The sequence below is a fragment of the Pavona decussata genome, unplaced genomic scaffold (genome assembly GCF_977016875.1).
Source record: "Pavona decussata unplaced genomic scaffold, jaPavDecu1.1 SCAFFOLD_321, whole genome shotgun sequence".
Taxonomy (NCBI): Eukaryota; Metazoa; Cnidaria; class Anthozoa; order Scleractinia; family Agariciidae; genus Pavona; species Pavona decussata.
Genome location: NW_028145711.1, coordinates 447,501 through 474,685, shown reverse-complemented (window position 1 = coordinate 474,685; position 27,185 = coordinate 447,501). Strand labels below are relative to the sequence as shown.

Here is a 27,185-nt window from a genome sequence, read left to right as displayed (position 1 = left end):
CATGTTGAATTCTTCGTTGAAGCTTTTGTGGTACAGGAAGGAACTGACCTGGGGTTTGGATGTTGCTGTGTCAGGTGTCACATTCTGTTGTCTGTCCCTGAAAAATATGATTATTTAGTGGCATGAAGAATATTGTAAATCCATTATGCTTAATTTTATACTGGCATGCGAAAATCCTGGCCAAATGTTAGCAAATTAATATAACTTTCATTTGAAAACTTATGAAGTCGGTGACATAACTTTGAAAATTTTTTAAAAAACAACAGTGCTATGTCTGTTGGTTTAAAATATCACTGAATAAGTGTGCATCAAAGAGATGAAAAAAAAAACTGATCGCAGCTGATTTTTATTTGCACAGTAAACAGGTTTTACTGGAGGCTAAGTTTACAATTATTTATTTCGCCACCCCATCATTGGAACTTATATACCCTTACAAAATTATTGCACCATTTAAGTGATATTTACCTAAGTGCCTGTTTTTTTTTCCCACACATCCAGCTCGTTTTTCTCCAGGTAAAGCTGGTACATGCAGTTGACAAACAGGTCCTCCCTCAGATATCTTGAGGAGAAAATTTTGTATAGATTAGTACTACAGGTTAAAAAACACAGTGAAAATGATGTTAGGAGAATTTGCAGGTCTTCATAGTGTTTTGGTGCTCGGAAAAACACAAAAGGTATTGACAGAGTAATACAATAGGCAGTCCACATCGTCTGGAAACTGAACAAGATATCCGTTCAATTTGCCATATTCCATTACTGTTCCTTTTATCCAGCCAAGATACCTCACCTCTCCATCCACGTTCTCCTCGTACTCTTCTTTTATTCTGGTCCCAATCATCGTTTCTGCTAATTTCGTTTTCGATGTCCGTTTCTCCAACCGTCGCCTTTTGTCAGGTGCTGTCTGGTCCATCTGCGCTTCGGTTTCGTTTAATGAACTTCTTATTCCTCTTAAACTGAGTCGTGATCGTTTCCTCTTCCTTTGTTTCCTTTCTTTTTCTTCCCTGCTTTTATTTTCATAGCTTATATTGATGTTTTGTGCGCTTGCCACAATCTTGACGGCATGCAGCCTATCTTCCAGGTAAATATTTTTCATCAGCACTGAAATGTTTCTACATCTGTCACCAATCGACTGGCGATTTAAGGACTCGACGGGATTGTTAGTATTTGGGGTCGCGTCCCGCTCTTCGCTATCACGAAGTGTGTATGCCTTGCAATACATTCTTTGTATTCTTTCCCTAGACCACCATCTTACCCAGTACACAGATTTCGCCCGTTGAATGTTAATGATTCCGTCACAAATATCAGCCAAATGTTGAGGGAGAAGATGCCTGGCCTCTGCTATGCACTTTCTACCACAAAGAACGTCAAATGCCAGCGTGACATCGCCTTGCTCCTTAAAGTCTGGAATATTTTGCCCTAGGTAGCAAAATATAATGTGCTCGTCTTTACTATTAGTAACAATGTCGCTTACACGGTTTACCGAGGTTTTCCAGTGGACAGTGCAACCGCGCATAATCTTTTCAGTTATTTTTGCCTCAACGCTTCTCTCGAAACCGTTGTATTCCGCTTAGTCAAAATCAACCATGATCTGCCGTAGGTTTTATCCGTTTTTAAATGAAGGGTGGATTTTAGTTACGTGCGTAAATACCTCCGAAATGGCTGTTGCATAAGCTGCGCCGTCTTGTTTATTCAGAAGCACTCTCGCAACTGCATTATATGCCATTGTATTTTCGTTGAAAGCTACCATATTTAGTAAATAAGGAAATCCACTATTGCTGGTGTAGGTAATGTCCACGTATAAATCCTTTGTTTCGCTTAAAAGGTCAGCCTGATAGGGCGCAAGAAAAAAAGGAAAATTTCTTGATGGCGATAGCAAGTACTCTGCGCCTTCCATTAGTTTTTTTTCCCATTCTTTCATTTACTTTAGCAAAAAATTGTTCATCGACCGACTCCTGTATATTTTCATACTCTTTTCTGAAGTTCTTGAACTCCAACACTTGGAGAACAGGAAATATACTGGGATGTAGTTTAGATCTTCCTTCCAATGCCACCTGTCTTTCCCTTCTAATCCTGCTTGGATTGGAGGCTGCTGGGGATTTTTCAGCAGGAATAAATCCAATCCCATGGCCTTTCTAGAGTTGCATTGTGGTGAGGGAACAATCTTTCTTTACCGCTGTTTGGATGTCAATTTTTACGGATTGAGAGACAACGCGTGCTCTTGACCCATACTTCTGTTGTTGTCGTATCGATCTTCAAATTCAACTTTTCGGTTGAGGTACCTCTCTTTGTTAGTTGGCAATCCTCCCACATGAAATGTGGTCTTTGACAGGGATATTCATACGCAGATTTTCCTTTCACATCAAACAACATCTGGCAATCACTTAACTGCTCTCTGATCTTTGGTAAGTAGTGTTTGTTTCTGTTCGAAGAATCATTTTTTTCCCTTTTAACTGTTCATTTTTTTTTTTTGGTATATTCAAACAGGTCTGGATGCAGTACAAATAAATCATATGGAGTCTCGAGGAAAGCTTTTCCTTTCTCTGACACAGAATAGGATCTCAAGGCCTTTGTAAAGCTCAGGCCACGATTAATATTAAATGATATGTTGATTAAACTGAAATGCACAAGTTGGTGCAAGTGCGTTTACCACCATTCTTTCTTAAGGGATCTGCCATTGAGCTGTGATCCCTTTGAATAACTCTGCAAAGAATCTAAGGATTTTTTAATATCGGGAAGCAATCCAACCTTTCTTAGAACCTCTTAACCAGGAAATGACTTTATCTTCGCTTATTCCAGACTTAATCACGGGAAGTTTCGCAACCTCTGCCAGTGCTTTCAGAAGAATAGTAGCATTTTCTTTGCAATTGAAATCCCTTCCTGAAGAGATGTTGCAGCTGGAACGGCACTCACCGCTTGCGGCTCTGTACATGCGAAATTATCCAGTAGACTTTTTTGGAGGCACGTGCCAGCCTGAAGACCATAAAGCCACTTTCGCCTTCAAATAAAAGGATTGTCATGAAACAAAAGTGAAGTTTATAGACTGCGAGTAGTCTCTAATTTTGGCGATTCCGGCGAAATACACGCACGCGTGCGAAAATCGCCTCCCGCGAGGAGACACGTCGTGAGGAAGAGCACCGAAAAATAATTTTCTGCTCTCCCCTCATGTCACGTCTTCTCTAAATTCCGTGCGCGCGCGTATATATTTAGCCCGCCCCACTATCGCCATCGCCAAAATTAGAGACTACTCGCAGTCTAAAAATACCTCATAAATAGATTTCCTGGTCAGTCCCCGATAAAAAAATAAGAGTATTGAACCATGTACGACCCCCGCAATGCGATCGTGGAGAACTACAATCCTTTAATTAACTTTAATTATTTTTACCATGTGCACCGTGCTCAATTTCAAATATATTAACCATGCAATCTTACCTGCATTAACTGATTTAAATTTGCCACTTAACTCCTCCAATTCCATCATGTCTTTGTCAATTTTTGCCATTTTCCTGATAACACGACCAGGTGTCTTTTTCTGAAAAGCAATATAGATTCAAGATATAATATATCATTCAGTATTTACCCAGGTAAACGAATTTTGTAATAGTTGTGGTTACACACACCTTAGGTTTGGGGCTTTCCAGAGGGTAAATGGCTTGGGTTCGGTTTAGCTCAGGTTTCATGTTTCCCTTGGGGATGTGGTTACACAGTGAAAGAACTCCCCTCGGGGTAAAATATAATTACATATGATTTCACAATGACCATGCAGTTTGGCGGGAAACGTAAAAGGAAACATGGATGACACGAATCGAGATCTTGTAAGCTTAATTTCAGTGATTCTCCTGATAATTATTCGACAATCCTCAATAAATATAGCAATCCAACAGTTTTTTGCGAGAAGACAGCGAAGAAGGCGCTTCCAACTACGTTACCTGCAAGGTTTGTCGGTGTTTTATTTATCTTTACGAGCTCGTCGAGAACTTGCTCGTCAGCCAAGAAGGGCTTGGGTATTTCCACGACCACAGAATTGGTTTGAGCAGCTTCTAAATAACAATGCACTCGATCACTGGTGGAAAGAAAACTTTAGAGTTTCTCGCGATACATTTGAATATATATGTCAGCTCGTTGGACCGGCGCTTCAGCGACAGAACACTAGGATGCGAGATGCCATTCCAGTTCCAAAGCGCGTTGGTGCAAGTCTCTGGCGACTAGCGACTGGCGAGTGTTACCGCTCGTGCGGACTGATGGTTGGGTTGGCAAAACCGACTGTCGTAAAATGTTGCCATGAATTTGTCCAAGAAATCTGCCGACATCAAGACGAGTTTATCAAGTTTCCATCTACTACAGCAGAGATAGCTAAAAAAATTGAAGGTTTTGACAATAAAAGTAAAATACCTAATGTAGTTGGAGCAATAGACGGAAGCCATGTTCCTATTAAGGCCCCGAAAGTTAACCACGAAGATTACTTTAATCGTAAACATTTCTACAGTTTTTTAGTACAGGGAATAGTTGATGCCTCTGGCTTATATTTATCCGTTGCAACCGGTTTTCCTGGAAGCCTACATGATGCTCGGATGCTACGTTTAACTGACTTATATTGGGCTGCTGAAGATGAGAATATCCTAATGGAACCCACATTTGACTTAGGCGGAACTGTAGTGCGCCCACTTATCGTGGGAGACACTGCTTATCCAAATAAAACCTGGCTTATCCGACCATTTAAGGATAATGGTGGTATTACGCGAGACCAGAGGAAGTTTAATCGAGAGGTATCTAAGGCGAGAATAGTATCCGAACACGCATTTGGTATGACCAAGGGAAGATGGAGGGTTTTACTTAAGCGCCTAGACGAAGACAGCGACAGAATACCCGACACTATCATTGCATGCTGTGTGCTGCATAACATTTGCATTTTACGAGGAGATGAAGTCGACATAGATGATAGTGATGATGATGACAGTGACGATGATGATAACGACAGTGGCCCCCCCTCCCAGGCCGCTGCTGCGGTTCTACAAGCCCTTGTTCGATACGTTGCAAATCAATAGACAGTACCCCCTTGATTTTGTTCTCGTTGCGTTCTAAATTATAGAAGGTTGCAAAATAAGTATATATTTTTGATTGACAATTTATTTAAACAATTATATATTTGATCGGATTGATCCGAACTTGAAAGTAACAGGAGATTGAATATATAGTACTGTGATATAAAATCAATGAAAATAGCGTAAAATGTACAGTCACGGGATAATTACAGGAAATCAGGCTTGTTAAAAACTGAAACGCATATTATACTAAAGAAACAGCAGATGTATAATTTTAGAACCTTATTGTGCTCTGTCTTTCGATTGTAATCATTTCACAGCACTCTGTGTTTCAGTGTCCACTGAATGATATTCAAGATCAATTAAAATTTCTTAACACAACAATCAATAAACTGTTCTTTTTTTTCCTTTGAATGAAAACTTTAAGTTAGAAGCTATTTTTTGGAAGCAAATATGTCCCCAAGTTTTCCTAATACAGACACAACAAATTCTTGGTGTTGTCGTTGCGCTTCTGACTGAGATTTGAGAAGAGCTTCTAAAACTCTCTCGTCATTCTCCTCTGATTTTTTAATGGCTTCTTGCTGAGCCTTCATCATGTCAAGGATTCCTAGCTCCATGTCATCGCCGCTAAGTCTTTTCTTCTTCTTTTTGGGTCCTTTCTCCTCCTTTTGCCCAGTTTTTCCAGTTTTCTCTGCATCCACACTTTCGCTTTCAGCTGTGGTGGCTGGCCGTTTCTCTGGTTTCTTACCACAATCTTGATTTCCGGTCGATAAAATGTCGTCGGTATCCTCAGAGTTATAATTTGTTTCCTTGACAAATCTTGGATTGACTTTGTCTGACGAAGCCATAAATTCGTCTATGTCCTCGTAGTGTGTGAAAGTTTTCCGTTCCCTTCCCGTCCGATTGTTGTGGTCGCATACATTTTTGTATTTATCCAAGAGCGCCCGCCACTTCTCCTTTAGCTGTGCTAATGACTTTTCCGACTCCACACCATTGCTCAAGCACATACTTTGAAACTGCTTCAAGATATCTTCCCATATGTTTTTCTTGCCTTGACTGCTTTTTGTAGACTTAAGTCTACCGTAGTACTCCTTATAGGCGGCAATTAAGCATCTCTCTTCGGTTAACGACCAGCTACTGCGCTTGTTGCGATCGTTCGAGGTTTCACTTGGACTTGGACTATCACTGTCCCTGTCTGGTTCAAACATGCTAGCACTGGGCAACGGGTTCTGGTATATGGGGTACGGATTTACCATCGCTGGATAGTGCGGATAGTGCGGTAGAGGCAGATCATCGTACAGGGGATTACCGGTAAGATTTCCAGGCTGCCTTGTTTGGTTTCTTGATTGAAATAAATACCCGTTGTAGTACGGATCTCCGTTTTGACTAGCGTTCCTATAACAGATAAACAAAAAGATTACAACTTGATCAACTTCGAAACTGATAGTCTGAAGAGAAAACTCGTGAAAATAGAGAAATCAATACTCACAGTGATGCGCGAAACCCTGCCATGTCGCGTTGTGGTACCAGTGAGCGCGAAATTAGCCAAGCGTATCAGAGGTCAACTTAGAGCATAGCAGGCGACTTCCTGTGTTAGCTACGTTCTGCATGATGATTGGGCAAGCCACCTCAGGGAGCAGATAAACCGTACTTTTCAGTTCGGGAACTGTCATGGGAAGTTCTTTTGTTCTCTTTGATGTATCCATGGAAATAACCCAAAGGCAGTTTCGGTTTGGGAAAAGCGGTTACACACAAAAAAATTCTTACCTGTGGGAAAATGCTAGTTACCCACGGGTAAAAAGGCTAGTGTAACCACAACTAATGAAACAATAAACATCCTCGCCCCACTCCCCCAAGCCCCCCCTCCCCCTAAAACATCCCAAGAAAGTTGTAGACAGGTATGGTTGACAATGTGTTTTTTTGTTTACCTTAGCTGATTTTCCTTTGTGTTTTTGCTTCACGGGCTTACTATTGCCACTGGAGGGAGGAATGTCTTCAGTGAGATCAACATTATCCTTTGACGGGAAGAGAAATAGGAGAAACACGAAATTACAAGGAAGGCGATTCAATGCTACAAACTAATTATGGTCTTGAGATGGCAATTCGGCATTATATTGACGGCTTCGTTTGCAATTTAAATGAGCAATCGGCAAATGTGTATTTAATCGTAAATGGTTTACTGGTGCAAAGTTAAGCTGGGTGAAAGGATTCAAAGGAGACAAACACAAGACCAGGTATTGTCGGTTTGCAATGAAGAGATCAACATAGAAAGCATGGGAGAAAGTGCCTTGAAGTCTTAAATGAAAGGGGAGAAACACAAAAAGAAACGCTGGAATTGGATATAGACTCACTTGTGAAGTCAACAGATGATTTGAGTGTCAAAGCTGAAGAAACTGGGCAGCTTACTCTTGCCAATAAATCCAATGCTCTTTAATAGAAAAGCAGCCAAAGATAACACTCTTCAACTGCAAGAGGTTGTGGACAAACTAATTGGAAAGTTGGAACCTATAAAAGGCTGCTGAAACATAGAAATTTTATCATTTTTGTTGAGCAATGTTGTATTGCTGTATCTGCATTTCAAAATTTATTTTTGTTACCTCAGACGTAAGTGCAAGTAAAATAGCCAGTGGTTGATCATTTTACAGAATGTCGTTACAGAGACTAACTTCATCAACCAAGGCTGAACTATTTGAAGACCGGAAATAAGTTATGACTGAATGGAGTGTTTTAGGTGTAAAAAAGGGGACGAAAATGTTGATATACTGAATAAACATTGGTCCTTGAAAACTAGGTTGTCTCCTTGAAAAGTCCTTGAATTTTGTTAGTCTGAAGTTGTGCGAACCATGATTTTCTCTATAGGTATATTTATGGCGAAGTTTTTATTTATATATACTCCCTATGCTGAGTTGTCCTGAAATAAAGGTTAAGGTACATACAATGAGTTCATACCTGTAACAGCTATTCACTCACCTCAAGCATGAATACTGCACAACTATTGAAGTCTTCTTGCTTGGGGCTTCTTTTAGTGATTGTCTTCCATTCCTTTCGAATCCCGTGCACGGAAAAAAATTCCTGGGGAGCATAATTTATATGATTGTTTTAAACCATCTACATTGTTAGATGGCTATTTTGCCTTTGCCCCAGCTGGAGGTAAGTGTACAACTCATTATTAATTGACTATCCTTTGCCAGTTAGTCTATTGGTTTAATTCTGTTCAACTGAGTACAACAGCAAGCTCTTAAGCAAGTCTATAGAGCCACTTGTTGCTCTTTCATATGCTTAATTCTTGATAACTAAGTAGAGTGTTTATACCGTCTTACAGTAACTTTCAGCCATTAGTGTTAATTTCTTATTCAGTATTATAATTCATTATTCCAAAAACATACCTGATGGTGCTAAAGAATGAGGGCAAAGGAGCCTCTCTAAAACTGTCTTAGTATTCTACTACTCCTTCTTTGTTCTTTACGACCTGAAAAGGTATCAAAGTGAGTTCCCATAAAATGATATATATTTAACCAATGCTTTACTTAATTGAAAATGCAGCTTAACAAGGCCATACAAACGCGTGAAACTTGATTAGCACGCCCCATGGCAGGTATGTAAAAGTCAACCCAAGTCCGAAAATATTTCACTACTTTGAAAGGCATGTATAAGTATGACAGGCAGGGCACATGTTACTTGTATTGTAACATCATCTTAGTTCTATCCATTGTAAATTTCATTTTTATTTACTGTTGGCCGATCCGTCCGATCGCACCTAAATAAACAAATCTTTCTTAACTCCACTCGAAATACATGTAGTTACATTTCACCGTCTTTTCTTGTGTTTAAAAGTGGCTTGTGTCCAACATAGAAAGTGCACCAAATGTTTCTGCAATACTTGCGATGGTCAGTGGTATGTTAAGAGACCAACGCCCAGCAAAACGGCGACTTTGACGCACCAAATCGCCGCGAACAAGCCAAAACTAGTTACTTGTCTTGGATAGTGTAGTGTTGAGTCAAAAATGATAAGGGAGGCACATGGTGAATTTAACGACGCCTAGCTAAACAGTTAGCCTAGCATTCTTTTTTTGCAAGTCCCCGACTTTCTCACAGCCTTATTTTTTTTACAATATATAATTTATAAATCCATCACTAAACAAACAATACTTACCCCTAAAACCCAATTAATTTCATTCTTGTGCACAGGAATGATGACCAAGTCTGCACTTTCTAGTTCTCTCTGCCGGTGAATATAGCATTTTGTCAGTTTGCTGTAGGCTTCTCACAGGCACTAAATCGCGAATGGATATTCAGTATTTGGAAACAAAGAAAAGTATTACCTTGTCAATCCATCCTTTGAAGTTTTCTTCGCTCAGTCCCCTTTTTGCCAATTTTTATTTGTACACAAAACCTTTTTACCCTGTTTAAATCCAAAGAGATCGTTTACACATACTCGGTTCATAAGAAAATGCCCTACTTTGCTGTACGTTAGGCAGTATTTCTGTTTCCCTTAAGAAAACTTTTAAAAGCAATTTACCACGAATCTACATAAATTGACGATGCATCGACCTGCTTCTTCCCTGAAATTTTTGAGAACAGCATTGATGACCTAAAGAAATTAAAAAAAAAAGCATGTCATTACAACTGCCGAAAAACCCACTGAACGTTCCCCACCTTTGACTAAGATTTGGTATGAAATGCACATACCTCATCGTTTAACCAGCCAGCAGTAAAACCGGACTTGTAACGTCTCAGGACTGCTGCATCTTATTCTGAGACGGTACACTGCAGGGTTTTTAAGTCCCCTATTGTTATACCGACATCTCCGATTTTCTCCTTGAGGTCGATGTGCCTCTTTAAATTCCACATTGAATCCACCTGGTGGGATATGCAAGTTTATGCAATCAATGCAGTGGAACTGCAATCGCATGAAGTGCTTAGTAAAGCAGCATTTAAGGAACATGATCTTTCTTTGCAATGTATGGCTGCTGTACTCTAACGCTGTCAGTCACTTGGGATAAACATAACGTCAGTCGTTAAAATTAACGGGAATGTAAAGTGTTAAAGCTTTGGGGGCACTGGAACAACTTAGAAATGTAAGACCTAGATGAACTTTTCAGATTAAGTACATGTCAGTCTCTCAGAGTCGAAGGCAAGTTACTGGTCATGAAAATTTCCTAGTAAGGGAAGCCGCTATTTGGAAAGATTTTATTTGCTGAAACTTGCAACTCAACGCAATTCTTCTTCATGGGAAAAAGTTGCAGACAAAGAGGGGATATTTCAGGCCCATTCTTTTACTGACATAACTTGGATTGCAACGGCGTTACGTTGCGATTTACATTGATAGGAGAACTAACTTAAATAAGGGTGTCTTCACTTTGAGTGCATAATAAGCGTTTGTTGAAGGCCAGAACTATTACGCCATTTTTACACCTTACCTTTGCTCTACAGAGGCAGTTCTTCCTGAACTCTGCATATTTTTTGCGGAGAATCTCCATATCTTTTATAATGAAGGACTTTTTACCGTCCATAAAGACTTTTACATCACGATAAAATATCAACTTTTTCCTACTTCTTCGACGTCCTTTCTGTATTCAAACTTGTCGTTGGGATGCTGGTCAAGAAATCTGACAACTAAATTTCCATCGTGGTTGAACTTAGTTATTTTGCCAACGTAGAATTTGTTTGGGAAATATACTGCCACCCACTGCTCCAGTTCCATTTAACAGTCCTATGAAAATCAGACATCCAAGCAATTCATGAAACTCAAGAAATTTAATCAACTTGAAAGATGTCAATAGTTTATGTTGGAGAATAGCAGAGGTTTCCTTAAGGTGGCTGGTACCAGTTTCCTCGCGCGGGGAGCAGGTCTGACTATCGCGCGTCACGTGAAAAACGCGATAAAAAGAGACTAAAAAATCAAAACAAATATGGCGGCGCGTGGCTTTTTTCCTGCTAGTTTACTTTTGTCCTGTTTGAAATGAATTTCGCGTATATCCGAGACTGTATCTTCTACTGTGACATTAGTTAATTCCTTATGTTTAAGACAAATTGTTTCTGGTGTTCAATATTAAGTTTGAAAGGCAAAACTGCAATCGATCGTGATGGAGCTTCAAGGATTCACAAAATGTTTATAAAATGGAGAACCGGCATACTACCACATATCATCTCGCTTGATCGTCTTGGCCACATTCTATAGTTTGTTAATTTTGTGCTCAACGCCCACTGTTACGATGACCTTGACAAACTTTACACAACATTTGTAACTGTCACTGCTCGCCATCCTGAGCTGCCTAATCCACGCAACTTTATCAGCGAGGACACCGTGAGTCAGGCGGTCAAAGAGAATAATGGCCGCCATCGTTGTACACTTCGACGTAAACAACGGCAAAGAATAAGGACAAATGCATGAGAAAGTGTCAAATAAAAAAGCTAAGTATTGTACAATTTAGAAGCCTCACAATCTCAACATTCTGAAACACCGACTGACACGTGTTCTGCAAGCAGTTTGCTCCATTTCAAAGTTTCGTTTGATGCTATTTGGTAAAAAAATGGCTAATCTAGCCAGACGTTGTGAGGAAATCTTTCAGGGTGAGTCCAGGAGGCTGTAACGGCCACTAAGTAATCTTCTAAGCAGTAAAGAACTGAAAACGGCAGATCAACTGACTCCGAAACTCTCCAAAGAGTAGCTGCATGCAGAAGCACACGCAACAGTCAGCGGTAGTCAGAACTGATCATGAGCAACTGTTGATCTTAAAGAATCCAGATTTTGAAAGCGCGAAGACGCGCGTGACAATTACTAAACTCATGAAGGCTTTTACCTAGAAACAAGTCCGGTGACCCCCTCTTTTTATTGTTTCAATATGATATTATTTTTGAGAGGAAACATCAGAAAAAATTAAAAAATTCTCAAAAAATTCTTTCACTGGGTAAAAATTGTCTTTTTTTCCAATTTACAAAAAATCTGTTCCGTGGAATTTGTTTAAAATCATTGTGCATTTTCCTTTTCAAATGCCAAAAGCTTTTACTAAAAAAAATAGCAGGGGTCACCGGGTTAATTTTTTATCAGTGCCACAAGCTTAAAAGTGGGTCTAAATAATCCTTTGAAGACGTTGCCATGGAAACCGCCAGTGCCGCAATAACACTTGATTTTTGTCAACTATAAATTATATAATTCAACCCTACAAAAGTGTTATAATGGCCTTGGTTTATCTTTTTGTCCTATTTTATCAAAGTCATAAACGGTCAAACAGCTGAAAACTGGTACCAGCCACCTTAAACTACCGTATTTACTCGTGTATAAGTCGAACTCGTGTATAAGTCGACCCCCCATTTTCAAGGTCAAAAATCGGATTTTCATCATTTCTGGCTAAAGAAGAAAATTTCAGAGCGAAAGAAGTTTCCCAAAAAGTTAATCTCTTATTTCTGAGAATGTACTGTAAACATGGTGAATAAGTAAAACTGCAGAGCAAAATGTAATCGTGTGCGGTGAAGTTTATTAGCACTTGTTTATATCATCATGATTTTCGGATTTACGCACACACGAGCACGTTGACTTACTTGAGAAGTAATTTACGATATTTTGAAGTAAATAGCATTGAAAATGAAATCTTCTTGCATTTAACTAACCTTTATCTCAATGTTGAGTTTGAAAGGAGATTAAGAAGACCGAAGGAAAGCCGAAGATCGCTCGATGAAAACACCGCCATTTTGGAAAACTTGGTAACCAAACTACAAATTTGAGGAGTACTGGTAACTAAGGTAGCTCCACGTGCTTTCCGTGCCAGGTCACTAAGCTCCTGTAATCGTTTGATGAAAACGAACATTCAGCACCGTAAACGGCAGCGAAGCTCTAAGAAAAATGTCTGCTCTATGTATAAAAAGACACAGCAGAAACTCTCCAGTAGGTTTGTGTTTCAACCACGTAATATTTATTTATATTTCATTTTTGTTGACGAAGAATGCACCGAAAACTGTCAATACTCGAACACAATTAGAACTGGTTTTGTAAACTCGGTTTTCCTAACGGACTTCGAGTAATTGTTATGCTAATTTCTTGGGTTTCTTGGTAGGGTTTTTTTGTATGACTCATGTATAAGTCGAGAGCGATTTTTTGGGCTGATTTTTTGGTCACAACAGGTCGACTTATACACGAGTAAATACGGTAAGAGTTTTTGCCCACAGTCACAGGTGGTACATTAACGGCAAATGATACACTCCTAATAATGGTAAAAAAAAGGTTACGAAATTATGTCCAATTACAGGGTGCGACTATTATAGGTGCCTTGTGTGAAAGGAAAAAGAAGTAGCCACCGATGGTCCAGCCATCCAATCACAAAGGTCGATTTGAGTCATATAACAAATCAATTCTGGAATCTTTTCAAGTTACCTTTCTTGCTCGTTTTACAGAGGCTCCATCTTTGGTATCACTGCCATGCACATCCTTCTCCGATTCCTGGAATTTATGGGGGGAAAAACTGAGTTTCACAATTCAGTTGCTTTGATTGATGAACCTTATGACAAAACATTAAAAACACATAGTCTGTAGACAAGTAAAAGAGATTCTGACATTTAAATTAAAATGAAAAATAATTCTACTACAAATTTATTAGAGTAATTGGCCCTTCTTACGTGCTTTGGTGTGCTGTCATCTTGCATTGAACTTTGAAGTTCATAAGCATCAACCTCACTTTCAAAATTTTCTCCAATTCCTTTGGGAAAAAAGAGCGAGTTTCAAAAAGGAAAATTCCATTTGTTGCATTATTTTTTTTTAATCACATTAAGCCTTGTACAAAGTATTAGGAACACTTCCAACTAGGACATTTACACTGTCAAACTAGCCAACGGGGAAGTTGTTTACAACAATTGGCCTTTCTTACATGTTCGCTTGGGGTATCCTCATGCACGTCAACAGGGCTTTCACCATCATCTTTTTTTTTTATAATCAGGCGATTCCTTTGATAAAAATGTTAAAGCTTAAAAAAGTTATTTGCTGTATTCTTGTTTTTATCAAAAAAAACTTTATAATGTCAAACGCCTCGTCTTGCCAAGAATAGGACTAAAGGAAAAAGATAATTAATTGCTGTAAACTCCGAAAAAGGACAGCTCCCATGTGCTGTACTACAGGGATTTCACCTTCTTGCGTGATCACCATCAAAAGTAGGTGTTTTCTTACAAAAGGAACGGCGATTTGAAAGTGAAATAAAAGAACCCATATTCATGGAATGGATTCGTAAAGAAACGTAAAACCTTGAAGAACTTTTCAGAAACATGAAAGAGTACTTGTTAAATTAAGAAAATTGTTCAGCTCAAGTTCAGTCACGATATTTTAGGTTCTACATATGGTCTGTAAGTAGTCAAAATAGATAAGAAATACCCCTGTACAGGAATTTACCTTGGTGGAACCTTCTGGGAGACAACTTACATCCTCTAGAAAAAGGTTAAAATTTTAAACACCTTTGTGACAAAGAAAACAGAATGAGAAGTGTGAGCGGGCAAGGACACTAATGCTAACGATGCTCAAACCAGTAACTCATTCACCTCAACCGTTCTGGTTATGTTTTCATGCTTTCATTTTTCTAACAAGGGAGAGGCTGCCTTTTCAGCCTATAAAGGAAATAAAAAATAATAAAAACATGAAAAACAAAAAAACGGGGCGTCAAGAAAAAAATGTTTTTTGGTCTCATGTCTCTACCTTCACGTTTTGTTTATGTGGTTCACTGAATGTCGTTTTCTTGACTTCCCTGGCCGGCTCCTCCACATTAAGCGTGAACAAGAATTACACATCAATGCATCTCATAAATCCAAAATCGTTATGCAATCGTGCTGGCGATTTTATAGTTTTGAAGGATTCGAGAAGACTCTCAGTGTAAGGTTAATGTTTTTTTGTGGTGAACACTTCATTTATAGTGTAGTGTGCTTTCTCCCGATAATTTTAAGCTTACGCTTTATATTATTAAAAATTAGCTAAAGAAAGGTTTTTCGCAGCTTACCTTTCGAATTCTGTGGTAGGTTACCAGAAAGCATGTGCCAAAAGTACCACTGTCGATGGACTGGGAACTAATTTATCGTTTAGTTAAATGGTAATCAAGAGGAGAATGCTTGCAGCAACTGTAATCCGAGGTTATAAGAGATGCTAAGAGAGGATTTTCAATGCATTCAAAAGTTGAAGAAAGCAGTGTCAGATGTGGTAGGCCGTGTAAGTAATCGTACCAACAGCAAAGGCTTATAATTTGAACACTGCACAAATAAAGGTGAACCAAAAGAAACTTTGCAGCATAACGCCTTATGAAAGAAGTGAGCATTTTAGAATGCAAGGTGTTTAGCCCTTCATCAATAGTCGGGTTTTGGCATTTTCAAGCCCACAAAAAGGGATTACTTAGTGATGATAACGGGAGACAGTGCGTTGCATTCGCAAAGAGAATGGGACAGGAACATGGAGATGACTTTTGGAAGGAAAAAAGTCGTGTTTTATTTGGATGGTGTCAACTTTGCTTTCAAAACAAACCCTTTGGATCAGGCAAAGACACTTTCTGGAAGAATACAGTAAACACCCAAATATCAAAACTAAATGCAAGGATATCCTAAATAAAGAAACCCTTGTCAGCCATAACTGCATCCTCTTCCTCAAGCAAGTTCAGCAGTCCACTTTGTTTCACAATTTCTTTATCACTAATGGATCCTGTCCATAGGGGAGGAATAACACCAGATGAAACACTAGTTGGTGTTGTACCGACCAACAATTCAGCAGTGTTCCATTGGTTGTAACTACTCCATGTGAGGTACATGATATGGCCCTTCTCACATTGCATACTATTCCAGCAACTGGTTTTATGTACTTACTAAGAGCAAGAAACAACAGGAAGTTCTTTTTTCATAGTTTATGATTATGTGAAAAAAAGACAAAAAAAATCTGGAATTTCCTTTTTCTTATAGTTTTTCGTTTGCAGCTTATTTAGAGTTTATTTGAAGCCCTTATGTCTATTTCTTTAGTTTAGAGACATGGATCTTAATGTTCTGTGAAGAAGCCAAACCTTACACACAGACATAGTACCCTTCTCACTCCAATATCAATATCAATATCAATATCAAACAAGATTGGCATGTAAGATCTCATACTATCTGCCTAAAGCGAGGACCAACTATGGCAAATTTAACATTCGCTTTTTTGGAGCTAAAGTTTGGAATTCCATTGAAGAGTCATTAAAATTCAAGAGTCGTACCTGTTTCAAAGTCCTCTTAAAAGAATCGCTTATCTCCAACTACTGACTGGCTCATTGATGTACTTTATTTTCTAGTTTTTTGCGTGTGCACTTCCCCTTGTTTATTGTTATTTTTGTGTGTGCTTGTGTGTGTGAATGGTAAATCGTGTCCTTAGTTCTATTTTAATGTAGGGTATTTGCAAATTTTTCCGCTTGGCCCAGCCACTTAGCTCGATTAGCTTGCTATTTCTAAGTGGCTGTGCCCTCTTCTTTAGTAATTTTTCTTTCTTGTATTAAGGGGGCCCTCTGGTTGAAAACCATCAATAAAATAGGTCATTACTACAATAGTCATAGCATCCCCCCCATTTGTGGTAGACTGCTGAAATTTGGTATGAAGCAAGTGTTTGACTCTATGTACCAACTTCTGAGTGAACTTGACCATATTTGTGTATTCTTAGTTAATTATTAACAACAACAAAGATTATATCAATTTTCAAGCTGTCTTCTGCCCCCTCAAATAAAAAGAACAAAATAAAAAAAAAAAATTCTCAAAAATTTTTCAAATTTTCGAAATTTCAACCAGAGGGCCCCCTTAATGTAACACTGTATAATTTCTGGGCAGGAATAAAGATTGTTGTTATTGTTGTTGTTTACACAATACAGCAAATCTATAAAATTTACAATAAGCCCTTCTATGCCTACCTTAAATTTTCCGCTGCCTCTACGGTTGGCCTGTAGCTTAGGATACAGGCCGGAGTGTAGACATAATGACTCTGTAATCGAACCTTTGAAATACAGTGTATAAAATGATGACTTTTTACAAAATGGTGACTCAGGTTACCACTTCCATTAAAAAACATATCCTTGTGTATGCAGTAACTAACACACACCTGTGAAGGTGCCAAAGATAAGGGTAAAATTCTTTGTGGCACTCCATTCAGATGGAGAAGCTCCTCCATCAACCTCAAGTCGAATGCGGAACCATATGAGCATGCGTCTGTGAACAAGTTCAAATAGCACAAGCTTACATGATTGCGTAATAATACTTAGAAAAGTAATTTATTATTAATAAAAAGTTATTTTTATCATGATCAGTTGTATAGCATTGCTGTACTGAGTGCAATCAATTGACTTAAGAGCACATGTGAGTTTATGTAGAGAATTCTTCAAGTATTGTAGTGATGAAAAGTGTAACTACGACTGTACCAATAATATGGACAATAATAATTAATAGTTATGTATGTTTTTGATAATAATATGCATATTATAAGAAAGACAAATTAAACAGATGTTTATGATTTTGAAAAACTGTATGCGTTCGTATTATTATATAATGGTATTTATCAATAGAAGCTGTAATTGTGCATGTGTTAATGATATGTATACAAAATTTATGACTCAGAAAATATTCGCAAAGGCAAAGTCAGTCAGTAATAATAATGGCAAGTGGAAGGTAGGTAAAATGTACAGTTCATTTCCCAGGAATGGTGATCAAGGCTAAAATAACTGCACGAAATGAGCCGTGTTATCAGGGAACCACTGTTGAAAACCAATAATTGGTGTGAAGGTCAATAATAAGTTAAAATGCTTCGGGCCAACAGAGATGCTTCTGCGCCAGAAGGATCCGAAAGTATTCACAATCCAAACCTTGAGGAATGAATTTAAAACTAGTATAAAAAACGAGGATGGACAACTTCGAGCGAAAACAACTATATACAATAAAAAATCTAAAAGAGTAAAAAATTTAATAAAAAAAAAAAAACCTTTCGGTCATTGGCCTTCCTCAGTTGCAGTGCAAGTGATCAATAAATTACAATTTCCTTTAATAAGCTTGCAGTATAAAAGATGACATAACGTTTCAAAGATGATTACATAACAGGGCGTGATAACACATGGTAGCAAAAAATTAACAAGTGATGAACAATCGGTAATTACTAAGCGGAAAACTATAACAATGCGGTGCAAAAATATGGAAAAACAAAAAAATTAATGAGCAATACAATACAAATAAGATAAAAAAAGAAAAAGTTTCGTAATTCGTCGAGTCAACTGCAAATGTCAAGAAACCAGCGTAAAAAATAGCAAGAAGGCAAAAGTTCTAATAAAATCCCCAAACAAAGCCGCTGAAACCATGTCGCGGCAATGGCACAACAGGCGCCCGAAGAGGGCTTTTAAACAATAACATTGTAATAAAATCCCAGATGGTGGCCCCTGAGATTACCTAGTGCTAACACCCAAATGCGCTTTACAGTGTCAAACATATTATAATAAGAACTCCAACAACCAACACAACAAAGTACAAAGACATGAAAGCGCAAGTATTACTCTCATTTCGACCACGTATGCTAGACTGAAGTATTCTGCAAAGGACCACTTACTAACCACACTTGAGAGCGATGAAATAGAACCAGACACAAAGGCTTGTAACATGGTAAAACTGGATGACACAGGCAGGTTGTGCACTGGATGGCACAATAGCAGACAACGCACTAAAAGGCACAGTGGTAGGTGCAGCATTGTATGACACAGCAACATGAAATGCACAGGATGGCAAAGGCAGGTGGTGCACTGACTGGCACAGCAGCAGACAATGCAGTGAAGGGCACAAAGGTAGGTGCAGCATTGGATGACAGAGGCAGGTGGTGCACTTGATGGCGTAGAGTTACATTTGAGAGTCACACTGGATGTAGTAGTGGCAGATGGTGCATTGTCCAATAAATTTCTATTCTTTTGGTGGTATGTACTCCACCAAGACTTGATCAGATTTGCTGAGAGAACTTCTAAGCCGGCTTCTTTCATGACATCTTTTGGTTCCACTCTGATGCGATTTACTGCCTGCCTATTGTAAAATTCAATCAATATACCTTTTTGGACTTGACAGAAGAATGTCCTTTTTGCTGGGCCGTTTCAGGGCATATCCACGTTCTGGCCTTTGTGCTAAATACTGATCAATAATTATGAGAATATAATAAAAGTGGAGGAACTGTAATACCTTACACAAGGTTTCCAATGGGTGGAATTACATGCCCCTAGGTGATATCTGACAACAACTGAGTAGCCTGAAAATGATGGAATCATTAGAGTTACCTGGGAAACCACAGCTCAGTTGACCAAGACTCGCAACATGTGAATGAAAGATGGGCCGCGTAATTGTTCACCAAAAGCCATCCTTTTTTCAACGTTGATAAACTGGTGCCGGTTATACAGGATTCAGCTACACCATTGTCAGGCACGTTTTTGTTAAGATTAAAGTAGAAATTCTGCCTTTGTTTGATGATCCCCTTTTCACCATCCTTACTTTCTCTTCCCAAAGTTGTGTTATCAATTGAGCGAATAAAGAGGAATAAGCAGGACAGCAAGCATTTGCTTTAACCATTTCTGCATCGTGTAGAATATATTTGCCTGTTATTAGGCCACCATCACAGTTTTTGTAGTTCAATAACAATTTTAGAAATTGTGTAATAAGGGGATAAGCTTATTGACTCAGTTGTACAAGGGATCGTCTACTCTTCACAGCGAATCTACAATGTACAGCAGAAAGTGGTTTTCAAATGGGAAGATATACTCCTCAGGTTACCTTTTTTGCGTTTGATATGTCGTCTATTTTGAATATTGATCGTAATTTCGTACCTGTTGGGAAAACGCTCAATAACTTTTGCTAAAAGCATCTTTTGAGCGATGTTTTCAAGCTATTTGTCCAAGCGAACTCGGTCCCGTAATTTGATCCGCTGTTATTTTCCCATGGAGAAATGGATTTCTTGACTGTGTTTTGATGCAATTTCATTGATGAAAATGATAACTGATTTTAGATTTCTTCTTTTCCAGCCAAATTTTTAGGAAATGTTGCTGATGTGAGAGAGATCACTTCTCTTTAAATTCATTGAACAATTACATATCACTTTGGAAAAAAAAATTTCTCTGATGCTATCAAATTTTTTTGCTAATTTTTGTGAATCAAATTTTTTTTCAGAAAAGTGCTATGATGGGATTTTTTTCTGAGAAGCCCATTTTATACACTTAACAGTGAGATATTGTAGGCCAAATTGCTGTAAATGGTTGTCATGATATAAAATAAACATTCGATGTAGTAATTTAGCCTAATTTTTTTGCCTGAAGGTAATGAGTTTGGAGCAAATACATTACGAAAAGAGGAAACAGTACGGTCCACTCCCGATAACTCGAACCTTCAAGGGAAAATGAAAAAGGTTCGAGTTACTGAGGGTTGTCCAATACTCACCACTTGTTCGGGTCGTGAAAGTGCCTTTACGACTCGGACGAGTCGTGGAACAATTGTTCCACTGGTCAGTTTAGTGCAAGTGGTGAGGTAGTTACATTTTCGTGGAATTACAAGATGTTGCTTTTAATTTTTAGGGGTGCATCTTATTAGAGAGACTTAGAAAATATCTGTCCGTGTTTGTAAGCCTGTAGGGCCCTAGCAATCAGTTTTCGACTCGTACGAGTCATACGGGTAGACAGAAGCTTTGTCGAGTCGACAAAGTAAATTGTCGAGTCGAAAAATGCATCTCATTAGGGAGACTTAGAAAATATCAGTCTGTGTTTGTAAGGCTGTAGGGTCCTAGCAATCAGTTGTCGACTCGTACGGGTGGACAGAAGCCTTGTTGAGTCGACAAAGTAAATTGTCGAGTCGGAAAATGCATCTCATTAGGGAGACTTAGAAAATATCAGTCCATGTTTGTAAGGCTGAGGGCCCTAGGAATCTGTTGTCGACTCGTACGAGTCGTATGGGTGGACAGAAGCATTTTCGAGTCGAGAAAGGTAAATTGTCGGTTGGAAAAATGCATCTCATTAGGGAGACTTAGAAAATATCAGTCTGTGTTTGCAAGGACGAAGGGCCGTAGCCAGTACCGGAATCGGTTGTGTAGTTGTACAGGTGGACTCAAACATTGTTTGCGAGTGTAATAATTCATCTATTTATGGCGTCAGACTTGGGATATCCTGCGCGATTTGTCGATTTAGGGACGTCGCAATCGATTGTAGTCAAACAGTACGCGCCATGACAAGCCTTTGTCTTAACATTTGTCTCAGATCTTCTGCAGTGTCTCTGTTGAGGTAGCATAAAGGTTGTTTGAATGATATATAACCATTTCAAAGATGCTGCATACCTTATAAACATTTAAAAATAAAATTGGACCCCCTTTTACAGGGCTTGAGGGTTATATATGCATGTCATTGGTCACTACAAGGTAACAAATAGGGTGGGTTAATTTGTCTCAATTATGGTTTGTACCTGTACCTTTTATGCAGCAGTCAATTCCAACAGTGCCCATCCCTCCCCCCAGGCTGACCCCCGGGAATTAGGTTTTTTCAAAATAAACTGGCAAATGCCCCACCACCGGGACAAAATAGTTGCTCAAATGCCCTGGGGTGGTGGCTAAAATTTGTCAAAAATGTTTTATTTTCTTCGTTTCTCGTCTTACTTTCAGTAAAATCTAAGCTAATTCAGGCCAAATTAAGTCCTAGCAGGGTCTTGTGTTCTGAGTTAGTACAAAAATAGGTCATTCTACAGCTCTCACCCCATTATATGTCCTATCTAGACAAATTCAATAAGAGACATACCGTATTTGTCGATGAATTTGCCATTAAGGAGGCGACAATGCTGGAGGGTGAAAAAAAGTGAGATTGTCAAATGCCCTGGGGTAATTAGGTGGAAAGATAATGCCCAAATTGCGGGATGGACAGTGTGGGAAAATGCCCCACTATTGCTGCGGGGGGGGGGGGGGGATGGGGGATGTGCACAGCTGGAATTGACTGATGCATTAGATCAACGGTGCAACAACAACAGCATATGGCACAATTTTGTTAGAAATTTTGTCGCACTTGTATCTAGATCTGGTATCCAGGGTATCGCACTAAAAAAATTCAAGTCCTTTGTTCTAAAGAATTGTGGGTAGAAAAGCGGATTGAAACTCAGTTTATTGAAACAGCAAGTCGTTTCGCTACACCGTTAAGTAAGAAAACGTGATTATTTCTTGTTCTTATAGTGAGTTCAGGTGAAAAATTATCTTAGCTGTTTCTACGTTTCACAGCGTTTGAATGAGGAGCAAAGTGCAGAGTTGAAATATTAGAGAATATGTCAATTTTAAAACGAAGCGATCGAATCGACTAAACTGCACTGTAGCGAAACGATTTTGTAGCAAAATCATTGGTAAGCGCTCGTTGCATAAATGCATAAAAGTAAATAATTAGTCCTACCGTTTTCTTCTCTTCGTCTTAGGCCTCCCACTTTCAGCATCTGCCTCGTTTGTGGGCCTTCTGTAGTCAAATCTACGATTATACGCAGTGGCAAAAGTGGAGAAAGGAACGGCCCCAATCCATAACAAGTTAGAGCATTCGCTCAACAATGTCATACCAAACGCAGTATCTTCTGTAGAAAGCAGAAATGGCAGTTTCAATGTAGTAGCATGAAAGTACTTTTGACCTTGGATTGACCATTGGCCGTAGTGTTCGTGTATCTGGCAGGTTCGACAGTGTTTGGTTAGGCGGCTCCCCATGTAAGTCCCACGATATGTGTGGTAGATGACCACTGGATGACTTGTTTTCTCTAAAACCAAGGGTTTGTCACATTTTCTACATTTTACTCTTTCACTAACCAGTACAGTTCCCATTGGTTGTCCACAGCTCAGAGTAAAATCATTCATTTCTTTTTTACTTCATTGCCTCTATCGTTGCCTTCTGTTTTCGTTGATATTTATTTCTGTTCCATACTTCAATTTATGTTTTGTGGTTCCGCGTTTGGCCACAAGTAAACTGAAGCCCTCCCTGTTTCCGACACAGGGAAGGAATCGAACTTGACCAATAAAAAGGTGAGATGAAATTAGAAATCATTTTAAGACATTGAAGGTGTTTGATTTCAACTATAACAACTTACTATTGACAACCGTGCAACGCGAGTCCTTTGTTTATTTAAAAATAAAAGGAAAGAACAATGAAGAAAAGGAAATGATCGTAATTCAGAGGTTTCTTTTTTTAATAAGGCATTTAAAAAAGGAATAAGGAATTTAAAATCGGCCAGCGCGCTGATAAAGCGGATTAAAACAACCCCGACTTATTCCAACCTTACAGCAAATTGAACGACTGGTAGATATGAGAGTGTTGATGGGAACCGGTTGAATAGACTCGAGCCGATTGTTTGCGGCAAATTTACCAACAATAGCTAGTGCGATTACATTGAATAACTGTTGATCCAAACAATCAACCTTTCTGTCGAGGGAAGGTGACAAAATTGTAATTGAGGGTATTTAAACCATGATGCAGGATTGCAGCTTTCATAGAGCACTTTTCAAAAGGACGCGTGATGGCAGCGTTACGTCTGTATTGAGAAGAAACTCGTTTACTGTCAGGAGCAGAAGTAGTGGAGGAAAGAAGGCTGTTGACGAGAGTAATTGACAGGGACGCATTCTTTCCTTTAAAATCGTGGCCGGAGGAAATGCGGCTCATATTCTGGAGAAAACCCATGGGTGACACCGAAACCCTCAAGTTGGTTCTCTTTCTGATCGGCAACGGTTGTGAGCCAACCCTTATCAGAAAATGGATAATGCTGGCGCAGCACTGGGCGGACTCAACACTTAAAGCAGAAAAGAGGGCAAGACAAGTAGATTTTGTACTCAACAATCCCGAGCAGAAAAGCCATCTGTGGTTCTAATTTGACGTAGACTACAACAAACTTCTGTACCTCAATGGGTTACCGTTGTAAAAGAGAGTCGGGCCTGCTTTACTTTGTGGCAGTTGATGTTGTACATAATATTCCTATCTTTTAGGCTCCAAATATATTTATTATATATATTAATTTTGGTTGCGTGCTCAAACCATTCGTTCCTAAATGAGCGTCTTTTTAGAATTAAAAATACCAAAGATCTCATGGATATCATGAACAACATCTCGATTTTTTTCTTTTCCTCTTTAAGAGACTTTGTCACTTGTGATTTTCCTTTCTTTTCCTTTTCTTTCCTTGCGACCGACGAATAATTTCACTGGGACACATGTTGATCCACCTGCTTCACAACTTGTTCCTTGAACTTCTGTTTTCATATTAATTTCTTAATTGCACAAAATGTACATTATATTGGCAATGGAAAAGATTGACAGATTGGGTTACAAAGAATGAACGAACTAATGCAAGAATGTGGAAGGGGATGGAGCTTGAAGTGGTTTAAAGATGTTATCAATTTTTCAATGTTTTCTGAGTGCGCAATTTGGGCAACATCATTGCTCACTAAAACACCTAATGGTACACCTGGCTCTTCAAGTTCATCTCCTCCAATCTGCCATCCAATGTTTGCTGAAAAGCCACTTTCAAGTTCTTTATTTTGGCATTTGTCGAATTCAGTGGCTCTTGGGATGTGGTGAGCTGTTTTTGATATTTTACTTTATGCTGCTGTTCATCTCTCTTTCTTTTCAGTTTTGTGGCTTCAGCGGTGTGGATAGGGATTGAGGTGTCCTGCAATAGTCTAAAGGGTCATTGCAGATCCAATGTTAATGGGAGGTTTTTGGTTGGATTGTGTCCCTAAAAGACCCTTCATTCCCTTTGCATCGTCAAGGTAACGTAAAAGCCATGTAAGACGTCACAAGGGAAATCATGGTACATGTGGAGAAATGGAAGGGACTTCACATAGTTGGAAATGTAAGGAAAAGAAGACGACTGACGTAAGAGGTAAACAAGAAAACATGGGATTGTTGATGATAAGGGAGGGAAAGGAACCAGATTGTACTCTTGACAAAAGAGGTTGAAGGTGTTCCACTACGAACACAGTTTGACCAAAGGGTGAAGCTCCAGCAATGTACTTGGAGACTGGTTTGTGTTATGAAGGACAAGGCCAGGACCTAGGAAGCTGAAGAGAACTACAGATTGAAAAGTTAAGTCACCAGTGTAAAAGGCTCTCCAGCTTTCATTTATGCCTACTTCGATGGTCAGCTTCTTGCGCAAAGTGAGAGCGCACAATGAAACAGAGTAAATTTCTTCTCACACTCTACGCTTGCATCTTGCACTAGAGAAAGGGAAGTTGAAGAAGGGAATCATTTCTTTCTCATTCAAATATTCCAATGTCATAAGATAAAATTGTCCTGTGCATCAGTAATCAGCTGACCTCATCCTCTCTTTAGTGCTTCTCACTCCATGAAAAGTCTTGCGTCTGAAAAATTGCCTTTGTCTGAAATCTTTAAAAGTCTCCATCAGGTAGCCAAGGTAGGTGATAGTTTTCCGAAGAGGTTTAGTGATAACAATCAATTCTTTCTTTAGTTCAAAGAGGGAGTCATGTTCAGTTGTGCGTGAGAAATAGTGATTTATTCTTGTAAAATACTCCCATTTCATCAATCAAAAACAAAGTGCAGATTAAAGAGAAAAGAAGTATGAAGAAAGAAAAACTTGAGCTGGTAATAAAATTCAATTAGTTTCAAGAAGGACAAAGGCGGCAAAATAAGGTGCCACTCTTAGCATGCAAGGGCTAGCCCGTAATTTCAAATGCCCCAGATCATCTCAGTATTGCATAACCAGCAGGGGGACCATTTGGCATAATGCGGTCAACAGATTAAGCGGCATTGTTTTAAGCATTCACCCCCTATTAAGCAGTCAGTTGTCAAAGTCCCGAAAATTACATCCCTCCTTACTTTAATTTTAACCCCTATTAAATGGTCACCTAAATTAAACGGTCACTTAGCCATTCCCGAGGCTGACTGCTACATACAGGTTTGACCGTATTGTTTCAACACAGAAGCCACCAAACATAAAAAAATCAATTCCAACAGATACCCCGCTCAGATGTTACATAACACTGACTTTTATCAATTTGTTTGATAAACACCCAATTTGCATTTCCCTCCTCCCCTCTCCGTCCATGTGAATCCAACTCGCTTTCAGAGTGAAGAAACACTTTAAACGGAGTTGACGAGAAACTAAACCCCCTCCTTCTTAAGGCGATTTTTGTTTTAGTTGATATGTCTGGCTAGTGTTCTTGCTGCCTTAATCATGCGCGTTCTGTGTCAAAATGGGGTGGATGCCCGCAGTGTACTTCTTTCATTACCGGGGTTTCATCCATATATATTGGAAACTTTCGACAATGTAAAAGCAACTGAATGTGAAAATAATTAAAAAATCAATTAGGTAAGTAACCAATGTCTTATTTTACCAAGTAACCCGACCTGATCGACCTGCCCTACTAACTACCTCGGTATAAGCAAACAAGCATTCTCTTCATTCAAGGCTATATTTTGAACTTCTTTGTATTAAGCTTATGAATACGGATATTTACTAGGATGTTTCTTGTAGTCGAACAAACAATAATTTCTTGTTTCTAAAGAAATTTGCTGTACTCTAAAGTCAAACAAGCAAAAAATTATTTCTTGTCACAGAGTTGCTGTGTTCTCTAGTCAAACAACCAATTTTTTCGTATTTCAAAACAGAGTTGCTATACTGTACTTTACATCTTGGGCATTTTTTCTACGATGAAATCATAGTAATAAGTTGTTAAGTGTTGGTACTATACACGGTACTCATAGTATGGTTTAGTGACGTATCCATGGAAACAATAGATCATTTGTTGCGATATGCCTTGTTTGAGTTAATTATTCCATAAGCAATATGTACTGAATTTGGGTTAGGTGCCTTTTCTGTTGTTTCTTGCCTACTTGTGCAAAACCTTTTCCCATGTGGGCAAGGTTCTTGTGGATCTCCTTGTAAAGATCAGCTGCCTTTTCTTTCAAAGATGCCCCATTTTCTTGCCTCAGTTGCGCCACAACATCAAGAGGCATCTGGACGATCTCTTCTGGTTTGATCAGCAACATCCGCATCTTCATTTCTTTCCTGTTTCTGCCATCAGTCGTTGAATTGATCTTCTTGTGGAATCAATGGATGCTTTCGCCCAGTGCGTGACCCACGTGTTCGCAACCAGATTACTGTAATTTGTAGGCGAAGGAAAGGATGCTTAATTGCATAAGGTCGAAGAAACTG

General features: G+C 38.9%; 2 protein-coding genes and 1 long non-coding RNA gene across 5 annotated transcripts; 1 reads left to right on the top strand and 2 right to left on the bottom strand.

Moving 5' to 3' along the window:
* Nucleotides 1-3,788: 3,788 nt before the first annotated feature.
* Nucleotides 3,789-5,042, top strand: LOC146453907 (uncharacterized). Its single transcript, XM_085095983.1, has one exon. It carries the CDS (start codon nucleotides 3,789-3,791, stop codon nucleotides 5,040-5,042), a length of 1,254 nt encoding a protein of 417 aa, XP_084952109.1.
* A 332-nt stretch (nucleotides 5,043-5,374) lies between these two features.
* On the bottom strand, nucleotides 5,375-9,733 carry LOC146453906 (uncharacterized). The gene is made up of 5 exons (XM_085095981.1): nucleotides 9,729-9,733; nucleotides 9,570-9,630; nucleotides 8,010-8,111; nucleotides 6,968-7,054; nucleotides 5,375-6,487 (listed from the first exon to the last, which is right to left on the bottom strand). The coding sequence occupies exons 1-5, from the start codon at nucleotides 9,731-9,733 to the stop codon at nucleotides 5,474-5,476; spliced, it is 1,269 nt and encodes a 422-aa protein (XP_084952107.1). The 3' UTR covers nucleotides 5,375-5,473.
* Nucleotides 9,068-10,951, bottom strand: LOC146453905 (uncharacterized). Of its 3 annotated transcripts, none has more exons than XR_014859364.1 (3): nucleotides 10,460-10,950; nucleotides 9,729-9,899; nucleotides 9,068-9,261 (listed from the first exon to the last, which is right to left on the bottom strand). It is a non-coding gene; the product is annotated as an uncharacterized LOC146453905 (long non-coding RNA). The 3 variants fall into 3 exon arrangements; XR_014859365.1 differs by having other exon boundaries at nucleotides 9,257-9,312; nucleotides 10,460-10,951; XR_014859363.1 differs by lacking the exon at nucleotides 9,068-9,261 and having other exon boundaries at nucleotides 9,655-9,899; nucleotides 10,460-10,949.
* Nucleotides 10,952-27,185: the final 16,234 nt, after the last annotated feature.

Coding starts and splice junctions, on each gene's coding strand:
- LOC146453907 (XM_085095983.1), top strand. CDS start 3,789: ATGGATGACACGAATCGAGATCTTGTAAGCTTAATTTCAGTGATTCTC.
- LOC146453906 (XM_085095981.1), bottom strand. Junction 7,055..8,009: donor GTGCAGTATTCATGCTTGAG/GTGAGTGAATAG, acceptor TTCCCGTCAAAG/GATAATGTTGATCTCACTGA. Junction 6,488..6,967: donor ACAAAGGAAAATCAGCTAAG/GTAAACAAAAAA, acceptor TTTTCTCTTCAG/ACTATCAGTTTCGAAGTTGA.